We start from the raw sequence: 11692 nt of genomic DNA, 5'->3' as shown, positions 1-11692 counted from the left end.
TCCCTTTCCTTTGCACAAACGCTGGCGTGGCCGTGCCCTTCGAGCCATGCCCTGGGCTGGCTGCTCCACCCTGCCAGGGAGAGGTGTGTATATCTTGAATAAAATACTGAACAACTGGCCTTCTGCTTGTCCTCACTCCCCACGTGCTTTCCATACTGGAGTGAAACATTCCAGCATTTCCAGCAAAGGAAGGGGCACTGACACCCCCCAGGGCAGGCAGCAGAAGGCAATCACCACAGTGGGCACCCCCAGGGCCAGCTGCCACTCCCCTGAAGGGCTGCCCCAGCCAGGGGGAAGGACAGAGGGGACAAGAGCCACCCCAGCTGATGTCTGGCCAAACTCAGCTGCTGTAGCTCCCTGACTCACCTGTGACCAGGTGCCCTGCAGGCTGGAAACAGCAGTGTGCCCTTCTCAGTGCTCGTGGGAAGGAGGTGAGGCACTGCTCCTGGCCAGGTGAGCTCTGCACAACACCTGGTGCTTCTCTGTTCCCATATTCCTGCCATTCCATGTGAGCTCTGCATGGATCAGCCACCAGAGTTCTGTGTGCAGGGAGAACAACCCCCACCCGGTGCTGTGCCCTGGGAGCAGCTGGGACCCCGAGGGTGTGGTACCCCAAACACCCAAGTGCCAGTGACAAAGTGAGCAGGAGGAAGAGGAGTGTAAGAAGCACAGAAACCCGACCTACACCCGGGTGCAGCGGTGAGAGCAGGTCCTAAAGGTGCTGCTGGGAAGGGACAGGGCCCACTTTGGTGTTACAGAACAGTGGGCTGAGCTTAGAGTGACAAACCTCTGTGACCATGAGCACCCATCCCACCCACCCTCTCCCCCTTGCAGTCCCCGAGGGCCCAAGACACCTTTTTACACACGCTCCCCCCACATCCCCACCATAAGGTACAACGAGGCGAGGGGCGAGGTTTGGGCTTCACCCCCAGGGACAAGATTCATCTCTTTCCAGCAGCCCTCACCCGCTCCCCGTGTGCAGAAGTCACAAGAGATGTTCACCCAAGGGCCTCTTTAATGGTTGGGAGGTGGGACACACCGGGCACCGCTCACGTTTCCCGCACGTTCCTCAGCCTTCTCCAGGTTTGCCTGTTCTGTGCCTTCAGACGGGGCCAGGCCTTGGAAAACAGCTGCTTTGGGAACACAGAGCTCAGGTGTGGCCCCAGGCACAGCCCCGGGACACAGCTCTGGGCACAGCACAGGCTCCTCCAGCCCAGCAGAGCTCACTGCAGTGTGTGGACAGTTCCCAGTGCCCCGATCCCAGGTGGGCACAGGCAGCCCCTGCTGTCCATGCCCTGGCACGCTGGCTCTGCCCCCAGAGCTCCAGCTCCCAGCCCAGCTGTCCCCACCTGCCTTGGCTTAGGGAGAGGCCGCAGCAGAGCAGGGAGATCACCCAGCTACAAACCCAGAGTCAGCCCAGAAGGTTCTGGAAAAGGGGATGTGGAGGGAAAAGTGCCATGGAGTGATGGAAAGGCTTCCCAGCAGCAGGAGCTGAGGGCAGGCCCAGCCCTGGCAGCACACAAGCACTAGTCCTCGGCCAGCGGAGGGGGGGTCAGGTGGAGCTGGAAGGTCTCGTTCTGGAAGACGCTGCTGGAGGCCGAGTCCCCGTGGGAAGTGCTGAGCAGCCCGTGCTTTTCACCACCACGGGCCAGCTCCGTCAGGAGAGCCAACTGCAGGGAAAACACACATGGATCACCCTCAGCACCCCGGGAACACCCTGCAGGGAGCACAGGGACAAAGGGCTGGGGGGTCACCGTGTTCCTGCAGCAGTCAGAGAAAACCCACCTACAGCAAAGGGTGGCTATGGAGGGGCCCTACAGAGGGGGCCACCAGTCCAGAGCTAAACAACTCCCCAGGGATCTTTAGGTTGGTTTAAAATCACATAATTGAAAAACAAGCCCAGAAAGAGCTGAAAGTGCCAACAACTGCAACCAAAACAGGCAGGAGGCAAAGGGAAAATGCCAGGGACAGAGGGAGTTGTGCTCTCCTTGGGACAACACGGGGGCAGGAGGAGGGAGCATCCCGAGTGATCATGGGAGCCACACAGTGTCTGCAGGGGAGGGAGGCTACAAACCCAAAAAGGATGTGGCACTTGTCAGGCCCAGCCCCAAAGCCAGAGGCATTCCTGGGTTTCCCTACCCACGAATTCCCCAGCGTGGCTGCCTCACGGTGTGCACAGCACTGGCCCAAAGCCCAGAGAAAAGCCAGAGGCCTCCCTGCCACACTGGTGCCTGGTCTGACAACGTGCAGAACGTCTGTGAGCAAGTGAAAGCAGAGCAGAGCGGGGGGTACGTACCCGGGACGTGCCTCGGTTCAGCCGGCACAGCTGGTCAAAGGCCTGGATCTGCTGAGGATCCAACAGGGACTCTGAACTCGCCTAAGAAAGAGAGTGAGAAGGTTACAGAAACCACACCCCGCAGGGGGTCCAGTTCCTATACACAGAAATTCATTCCTGGGCCTGGAGCAGCTGCTCCACAGCCTGTCTGGGAGGCCTTTTGAGCCACCTCTCCTTTGGCTTCGAGCCACCGTGTGCACCTCAGTTCTGGGAGAAAACAGTCCTGTTGTGGCACAAAGGACAGATACACCCCTGCATCCTGACTTCCTGCTGGGCTCTGTCCCTGATGGCACAGTACTGAAATACCTTTGGGGGAAGGATAAAAGGGATGGGAAAGCTCCCCCGCAGCCAGCTGGGAAGAGAAGCAATGGGTTTGTGTGGATGAGCAGCCTCTCCAGGGCTCCTCCCCAGGCAGCAGCAGCTCCCCCAGTCCTGTCTCACCTCCCAGCCCTGCTCAGCCCCACACGGCCCCGCTGCCATGGGGCACAGGCTGTGCCTGGCTGGGACGGGAACACGACGGTGCCAGGGACTGGGAACAACTAATGGCATCCTAAGGTGCCTTTTTATTCCCAGTGGGATGTTACAGACTGAAAGGTGGGAAATGAGGGGTGGAAAGGGGGTGAGTGACAGCCATGGCAGCCATGTCCCCTGGGACTGGCCCTGCCCAGCAGCAAAGGGCAGCTCCAGAGCTGCAGGGAGAGGGCCCACAGCTGCACCAAGAGCACCAAGGCAAGGAGGGCTGCACACTCAGGCTGCTGTAAATGGCACCATTTACATATCCCAGGGAGAGATGACAAAGCATCACAGATTCTTGTAGGTTTGTTCCATTTATCACACCACACTGTTTCTATTTTGAATGTTTCTGCTCATCCTGCTAAGGAAAAGCATCATCAAGAAACCACAACAGGAGCCAGGGGAACGGCCTCCCTCATGAGCAGCAGGCTGGCATCTGTTGTCTCTGGGGATCTATTTTTAAGGGAACATACAAATATTTTCTCCAAAATACATTTCCCAGGGGCTATTAACCCAAAATGCTACAGTCCTACCAGTGGGGACTGACTGAAGCTGCACTGACTTTAAACTCTCTTTGGCAGTGGAAGGTGCTCTGAGCCCACCACAGGTTTCCTGAAGCCTGGATAGTTCTGTGACTGTCCTGAAGCCACGTGTGCCTGCCTTTGATCATCAGTCTGGGAAGAGATCCCTTATGCTGGCAGCATGTGCCAAACTCCCTCCCTCCCTTCCAAGATATTCTCTCTAGTGCAAATAACTATTTGCTAGTTACCAGCCAAGCAGCCACACGTCCCATTCCCTGCACAGCCCCCGGAGCCTGGGACACTGAGGGGCAGGTACCACAGTTGAGGGTGATACTGGCAGGAACTAGCAGGTCATCCTCACCTGGAAAGAGCAAAAAGCAAGGAAAACCTGCCCTCCACAGTGTCTGTGGCCACAGGCACTCAAGGACAAGGAAAATGCCGTATAATTGGCCTCCCCTCTCCTGCTCTCTCCCTACCACGCGTGTGTAACTATCAATCAGGCTGTTCCCAGGCTGATGAGCTGAAATATTGCAGGCAATTCTTTCAGTTGTCATGGAAACAACTGCTGTCAGGCCTTTTCCTTTTTTACTGTGTCACTAAAGGTGTGTTTCCCTTCGGGGGCCGTGGGAGGCTCTGGGGTACAGCAGCAGCACTGTGGGTCAGTGGAAGCCCCCAGGCTCACCCAGAGCACAGCCCCTGCCTCCAGGGCCAGCAGCTCCAGAGTGTCCAGAGCAGGACAAAGCCCTTGGCACCTCCAAGCCACTTTCAGCAAATCCCTACACCCCTTTGGAAAGGCTTCAGACTAGACACAGAACCCCAGAGACAACTGATTCCCTGTGGATCTGGGCCAGGAAGGAGAAAGGCTCCTTTTAATTTTCCAGTTCTCCAAGATCCCACCACGAATGCTCATTTCTGTTGCATAGTTTTTGCTTGCACGTATTCCACCCCCTCTGGTAGTCACCACACAGCCCTCCCAAGCCTGCAATTATCTTTAACAGCTCCAAATTCCATCCTCAGCTGGTGCCTGAGCAAAGCAGATCACAGCAGCTGGAGCAGAGGCACCATCTACAGTCACACAAGAGACCCATCCCAGAGCTGCCCGTCAGCCATTCCTTCCACACAAGACACTGCTGCACCAGTTGGAGCTTCAGAGCTCCACACTGTGCCAGGGGCTGCTCCCTAACACAGGCAGAGGCAGCCACAAGTCCTGGGGAAGGTTCTGGGGTTCCTAGGAACCAAGGCAACCCCCACCTCCCTGTTTAGAGCCCACGGGCAATGGACACCAAGCCCACCCTCTGCCTCCCTCCCCTGCAACTGGGCACTCTTTTCACCACAGCTCAGCCAATCTTACAAATGGGTACACAAACCCAGTGTTTTAATGAAAGCTGAGCCAATTAAGGTAAGGAAATCTGGAAATCTATTTCTCTTCTGTGGGACAGGCTCTGCTGTTCTCATGGACTCCCAGGAACCTGGAACAATCAACCAAAAAGAGAGCAAGGCAGGCAGCTCTGACCCAAAGTCACTGGAACGACAGTGACATTACAGAAGTGTTAATGAGCTCCAGAGAAAGCTCAGGACACCCCTCAGAGAACAGCAGTGCTCCTGCTGCTGCAGCTCTGCAGAGCCTCTGCAGTGACACTCCGGGACAGACACAGCCCAGCCATGGCTGAGGGGGAACAGCCACACAGCTCAACCCTTCCCTGGGGCCATCCCAGAGCCAGGGATGTGCTGCTCCTCGACCAGGCTCCCAGGGCCTCCCCAGTGCCCTGGCAGCACATCCAGGGTGAGCCCTGGCAGCAGGACAGCCCTGGGCAGGGCCGGCAGGGCAGGACCCGCTGCTGCAGCCCCAGCCCTGACCCCGTGGGGCAGAGCAGCCTCCCCAGCACTGCAGCACAGCCAGGCTGTCCCACAGCCCTGACCCCGTGGGGCAGAGCAGCCTCCCCAGCACTGCAGCACAGCCAGGCTGTCCCACAGCCCTGGCCTCCCATCTCCTCAGCAGCAGCATGGGCAAGGCAGATGTCTCTTATTTCCAGCTGAACTTAAGTGAACCTCAGGAGCAAAGCTCCCACTGAAGGCAGGGAGAGCACAGGTTTGTTGTGCTCTGATACACTCACTGCTGCTGCAAGGTGAGCCTGCAGGGATGAGGGCACAGCAGGGGACTGGCTGTGGCAGGTACCTGGAAGCATACTGGCACACCTCCACACACCCCCTTTAGTGGCTCCTGCTGACGCCAGGCACTGCTGGAATATTCCCCTGGCCTTACAACTGATGCCTTCAGCCCAAGGAGCAACAATGCTGTTCAGGATTAATTAGACAAACCCAAACCCCACCCCCCCTCACTGGACACAGCAGACGAGGTGTTCATTCCTAATCCAGCAGGCTCCAAGGGAAGCACAGCAGCACGTGGATCAAGTGTTACAGCAGGTCTTTGCTGGGGCTGAGCCCGAGGACAGAGGCTTCTCTGCAGGAAGGCAGAGAATTCACCAGCTACAGATGAGCCAAGGGGCTGTTGAGCAGATCCCACAGAAGACTGAAGGGGTGCAGCGTTCTCTCAATGGCAGGAGTTGGGGAGAGAAAGGGAAGGTAATCCCAGAATCTCCTGAGCTGGAAGGGACCCCCAAGGATGATCCAGTCCAACCCTCAGCCCTGCACAGGAACATCCCCCAGAGTCACCCCCTGTGCCCCAGAGGATCATCCAAACCCTCCTGGAGCTCTGGCAGCCTTGGGGCTGTGCCCACTGCCCTGGGGAGCCTGGGCAGTGCCCAACCACCCTCTGGGGGAAGAACCTTTTGCTGAGATCCAACCTGACCCTGCCCTGGAACAGCTCCAGCTGTTCCTCTGGGTCCTATGTAAAGACACAGAGAAGGAAGAAGTCCTACTCGATGTAAGAAGGGTGAGTGACCCCTCCTGCCAGAGGCTTATTGATAATGTGACCCCAGACCTCACAGAACAGCCCAGGGAACACCCGTGCTACCCATGCCCCCAGGAACAGCCTGGCACTGCTGTGCCACAGGGAGGTTTCCAAGGTGCTTCAGCCCAGCTCTGCCCTGGGGGCTCAGCAGCAGCTGTCTGAGCCTGGCTGTGCCCAAGCCTCACACAGACCACAAAACACTGTTTTCCTTGTGCACCAGGAAGGTGGGACATGGAAACTGCAGCTTCCCACTGATGGGATATACCAGAGACAGATGCTCACCTGCATTTCCAAAAGCTGCCCTCAGGAACAGCCAGTGCCCCCTGGGCTCCTGCCAGCACCACTGACACAGCCAGAATTCCCTCTCCCACCCTCCCACAAAGGACTGCAAACAGCCAAAGCCTCAGCTTCCAGTTATTTTGCTCCCCTCCTTCAGAGGAACATCAGAAGAGAGGAGCCACTGGCACCATTAACCCTTGGGCCCAATTCCAAGCTGGTTATTCCTCAGCTTGGAATCCCAGAGAGGAGCAGCCATCCCCCCTGCAGGAGCAAATCCAGCCCAAGGAACAGCCTCCCTGGCAGGTCTGTGCAGTTTGGGGGAACATCCAGAGGTTGCAGCAGCCCAGCATCTGCCACTGTATTTAAATGAGTCTGTTCAGCACATCCCCCCAGATAGGGAATGAAATCTTCATCAAACCACAGGAATAGTTTCTCAGAAACTGAGATGCAAAGTCAAGCCAAGATTCTCCACTGCAACTTTCCCATCTTTTCTCTTAACCAGGACATGACCCTTCCCCAGGTCATCCCAGTCCCACTGCTCTTGGCTTTGGGCAGTTTGGAATTCAGCTGTCCCTGATTCTTGTCAGCAGGCAGGGGTTGGGATTGCAGGCAGGGGAAGGAACCTTCTGCCAGGCTGCAGATTGCTCTGTACGAAGGCCAGGGGGCACAATTACAATTCACTCTGATTTTTCTCAAAAAAAACAACAAAACAACAGAACTAACCCACCTCTACAGTAGCAAAAGTCCAAGAAAACAGTCAATTTTGATTTAAGAGCGTCTAAAGGATAAATATGGTTTTCAAATCAGTCTTTCCCAAGTTGTATTTTGGTTTCAGTTTTAGCTTTGGTGCCAGTCCTCCTCTACCTGCTTGTGAAGACACCTGCACACAGTTTTCTTCTTACTTAATCACTTCTGTTTCCAAGCAATCCTAAACACAGTGAAGGAATCCCCCCCCAAAGCCAACTCCAAAGCTGGAGTTCGCTCAGTCAATGTGTATGTGGGAATATTCTCCACAGAGGAGAGAATGCTCAACCTTGTAACTGTATAAAACACTACTTATCTCCTCTTGTTATTGGGGGGATCACAGCTGGTTATTTTCAGAGCTATAAAGCCTCTGCAATTTTTTGTATTGCTGGAGACAAACTAATAACTGATGGTCACTGTTACACTGAAAACAGTTAAACTGGCTCTGTTCACTGATTGATGGAGGTCATGTAATGCCTGGCTGGCTCTACAATAAGTAGTGGTGAAAAAAAACCATCCTAAACCTTCACTGTTAGCAAGAGAAAGCACCCAGAGGTGCTGCAGAGGGCCCAGTCCTGAGGCTCTGGAAGGCTCACAGGCAGGGGTGCTGGAAGGCTGCAGGACAGAGCTCCAAGGTAGAGCCTGACAAACTGGATTAACTATGGATCACGTCCATTGTCCGTCCTGGCGTGACTTGACAGGATTAAACTCCTGAATAAAACATTTGCCATCTGGACAGCTGCAACAATGGTGTCCTTAGAACTCAGGCACCTCCTCAAACATGGAATAACCAGAGCATGGCAGTTCAGGGCTTTGTGGCAGGGCTCATGGCCCAGGAGCCAGGACTGTGCTCCTCTCCCTGATCCCCGGTACCCAGGCTGGCAGAATCCATGGCAAACACAAACCAGCTCACTGACACGAGGCAAATGAGTTTTGGGGATGGATGGTTGAGACATCAGGAGTGTTTCAGCAGGTATTTAGGCAGAGCCCAGCTGCTGTGCCTTCACTTCAAACACCACAACAGCAACACTGCGAGATTGCAATTGGATTAAAACCCACCACAAACACAAGCTCTCATTTCTGTGAACTCTCAGTTATGGGAGGGTAGGGGAGATGGGACAGATGATCCTTTAGTCCCAGAAGATTATCCTTGAGATGGCAGCAAGGCTTAGGGGATAACACATACAGCACAAACTTTTGGTAGCAGAACCAGAGGAGAGAAAAGCCCCCCTGCCCTTCTCCCCTGTTCCCCTTGGGTGGGGTGCCCCAAGCCCTCAGCCCAGCCAGGCCCCACTTCAGTAGGAGCTGTCCCTGATCCTGTGACAGGTCAGTGATGGCTTGTGGCATCTCTCCACCTCCCCAATTTCAGGGACTGGCTACAGCACCACACACACAGCACAGGGCACAGAAACCCTGTCTGTTGGGCTGTCGTTTCACATCCACATCTCAGCCACACTGCACAATTCAAACTGACAGGCCCTGCTTGGGCAGGGCAGAATTAGTGCTGGGAAATGCACTCCAGATGCTCAGTGGCATTTCTCAGTATGAGTCTACTCCTAATTCAAGGCTTCCTGAGAAAATAAATACCTCAACTGAAGATTTCCCTATGGAAAAATAAAAACCACATTAGATTTTGCCCAGAGACAGATTAAGTTTTCAGGGTCTTCAAAGAGGCTGCAAGGAAACACCCTCCCCACAGATCCATGCGTGGAATGGCCTGGAAGCTCTGGAGATGGCTCTCTGGGGTAAGGGAGGGCAGGGCTGGAAGCACAACCCTGTGAGCGTGGCCTCCCTCGGGATTTCCTGTTCACCAGCACCAGCTCGTCCCACACAGAGCTCTGGCTCTGCCAGCAGAGTTAGGAGGGAGCACAGAGAAGCTCCATCTCCTCCACATTCCCAGCACCTCCCCCATCTCAACGAGTCAGTTCTGTGACTCAGCCCACGGCCTGGTCAGAGGAATTGGTACCTCCCAGGGTTAATGAACGATGCTGAGGGGTGACTGTTCAGCAAACAAACTTCCTGGAGAAGCTGGAGATTCTACAGTCTGTTGCCAAGTCTAAATATACTCAGCTTTTTTAAGCTCTGACTGCACAACAGTTTGGTCACATGCAAGTACAACAGTTAAATATTGTAATTTAAATACATGAGGAACATCACAAACTTGGAGAGGATCTGGGACATGGGGAGGAGGAGGTGGGGGGCCTGAAGCAGTGCTGGGGCTCTGCTGAGCCAGAGCCAAGCTCTGGTGGGCTGGGCTGGCTGTGTGTGGAGCAGGAAGCAGTGGCTTCCCTGCCAAGAGCACATGACAGCAGCAGGGAAGCAGCAGCAGGAAAGCAGCAGCAGGAAGCATCCCACACTCTGATGGCCTGGGATGGACAGTTTCCAACCAGCACTAGATGACCTGTGCTGTAACCCCTTTCTTCCCCATCCAGTCTCTCCACATCTCCCTTTCAGCCCTGAGTCCCAGCCAGCCCCTCACTTTCACAGACACATCAGATAAATAAAGGGAAGCATCTTCCCTTCCCCGATCATTCCCACTGCATCTGGAGCACTTTCCCCATCTTTCTTGGGGTATGTCCACACTGGTGTTCAAGGGGAGGCACAGAGGCTCTGCTGCCCATGAGAAACCCAGAGAATAACCCAGTTATCAGGCACTGGGATCAAGTGTCAGGCACTTGAATGCTGGATGCAGTTTTAGTATCTAATTTTGCCTTGAGCTGTTGAAGTGCAGCCCAGCCTGTCACCCCCCTTTACAGCCACTGCTGGGGAGCAGGAGTGCAGAGGGGGAGATGTGGTGCTGCTGAACCTGCCCAACTTTAGAGCCAGTGCCCACATCCCCCTGCAGCAGGGCAGCACATACACACACACACCACGTTTGGAAGCAGCCTGGTTGGACCCCAGTGGATTTACAACCTGCCAGGAAAGCTTTCCATGCTGTCACCAAATAAAACACTAACACAACCTGACTGCAGAGACTGCATGGGGCTTTATACACCCCTCTGAGGTTCCTTTTCCTCCCTCCAAGCAGGAAGCCTTTCCTGTCAGTGCAGCAACTGCCAGGAGCTGACTGATGCCATCAGCCAGCTTTGGATTGGGATGGATTTGGCAGAAATTGGAATCATCTGCTGGAAGAAAACTAAAGTACTACTACAAAAATGTACTGCAAGACTGAATTCTCTTGGTTCCAGCAGTGAAGACTCACTGCTCTGGGTGCATCTGTGTGATGACAATGCACTAAGTACCTTGAGGCACAGGAACAAACCCTCCTCAGTGGCTGCCTTTGCCGAGCCAGAGTTCAGCTCCCCACGTGCAATATCCCTAAAGACACCCCAACAAGCTGCCTGCCAGTGTGGCTTGCAATCCTCAGCACAATGCCAGGGAAGAGACAGCTCCATGCATATGGAGACTGCACTTCTGTTTGAATTAGGGATGGTGAAACTTCTTAAGCACAAATACTGACAATAAACACAAACTAATTCTCTGTTCTCTCACCCAAATCCAGCTCCATCAGTCTTGGTCACACACAAGCTTCTTAAAACATCACACTTAGCAAAGCCAAAACAATCAAATCAATCCCAGACCTCTACCCAGAGCCTGGTTATCTGTTGGGAAGGTGGAACAGAGGCTCCACGATCCAGCCACAAGGAACATGCCAGCTTTTAACTAAGTTTTATAGAAGACATTCCTGAAAATAGTTTGAAAGGAACTGTCCCCCCAGTGTCCCATCCCAGACTCTCCCAAACAAGACAAAGCAGTGGATGCACGTAGCAGGCAATCAGCTGCCAGCATCCAGCTGGCCCTGCCATCAGCTCCCAGGCCTTCTGGATTAACACATTCCCACGACTTCCACAGCTCTGTGTACCCATCAAAATACAATGACATTCAGGAACGTGACCAGTTGGCTGCTGATACTCTTTGACAGCTACTGTTGGATCAGGGACTTCTCTGGAAGCACAGACACACGAGAACAAAGCAATGACAAAAGCTTACTCCAAGAGAAACCACCTCCCAAACCCTACCTGTGCCAGGGATGCTCCAGTTCCTTTTTTCAGCTCTGAGAAGTTCTCACTGAGCTTTCCTCCCTTGTTACTCGAGTTGCATTTATAGCACATCCACCTCATGAGGCCCTTGGTGACTGTCCCACACTCCTTGCTCAGCAGGCACAGGGAATGGTACAGGTGGCCACAGCTGGAAAGAGAAGGAATCAGTGTTTGGAGGCAGGGCAGCCCCTCCTGAGCCATGCACCGTGGGGGAAGTGGCTGGGCAGTGGGATACAAGGAGTGCAGGTAGCAGTGTATGCACTCCCTCCCACCTGCTCACCCTCCTGTGGCATTCCCAGACTCACCACAGTAACAGTGGGTGCCCATCTGCTGGTACAGCCACAGGACA

General features: G+C 54.5%; 1 protein-coding gene across 2 annotated transcripts in view; it reads right to left on the bottom strand.

The window, feature by feature from the left end:
- Positions 1–993: 993 nt before the first annotated feature.
- Positions 994–11692, bottom strand: part of VPS8 (VPS8 subunit of CORVET complex) — a 63893-nt gene continuing 53194 nt past the window's right edge. For both annotated transcript variants that reach the window (XM_029962670.1, XM_029962669.1), the window contains exons 41-43: positions 11323–11491; positions 2297–2377; positions 994–1670 (exon numbers count right to left, since the gene is read on the bottom strand). In XM_029962670.1, coding sequence (XP_029818530.1) covers positions 1527–1670; positions 2297–2377; positions 11323–11491 — 394 coding nt within the window. In that variant the 3' untranslated portion in view covers positions 994–1526. The remainder of the gene's footprint in view (positions 1671–2296; positions 2378–11322; positions 11492–11692) is intronic.

The sequence above is a fragment of the Manacus vitellinus genome, unplaced genomic scaffold (genome assembly GCF_001715985.3).
Source record: "Manacus vitellinus isolate BGI_N305 unplaced genomic scaffold, ASM171598v3 scaffold_49_pilon, whole genome shotgun sequence".
Classification (NCBI taxonomy): domain Eukaryota; kingdom Metazoa; phylum Chordata; class Aves; order Passeriformes; family Pipridae; genus Manacus; species Manacus vitellinus.
The sequence above is the reverse complement of the archived record's forward strand: the minus strand, read 5'-3'. Positions and strand labels throughout refer to the sequence as shown.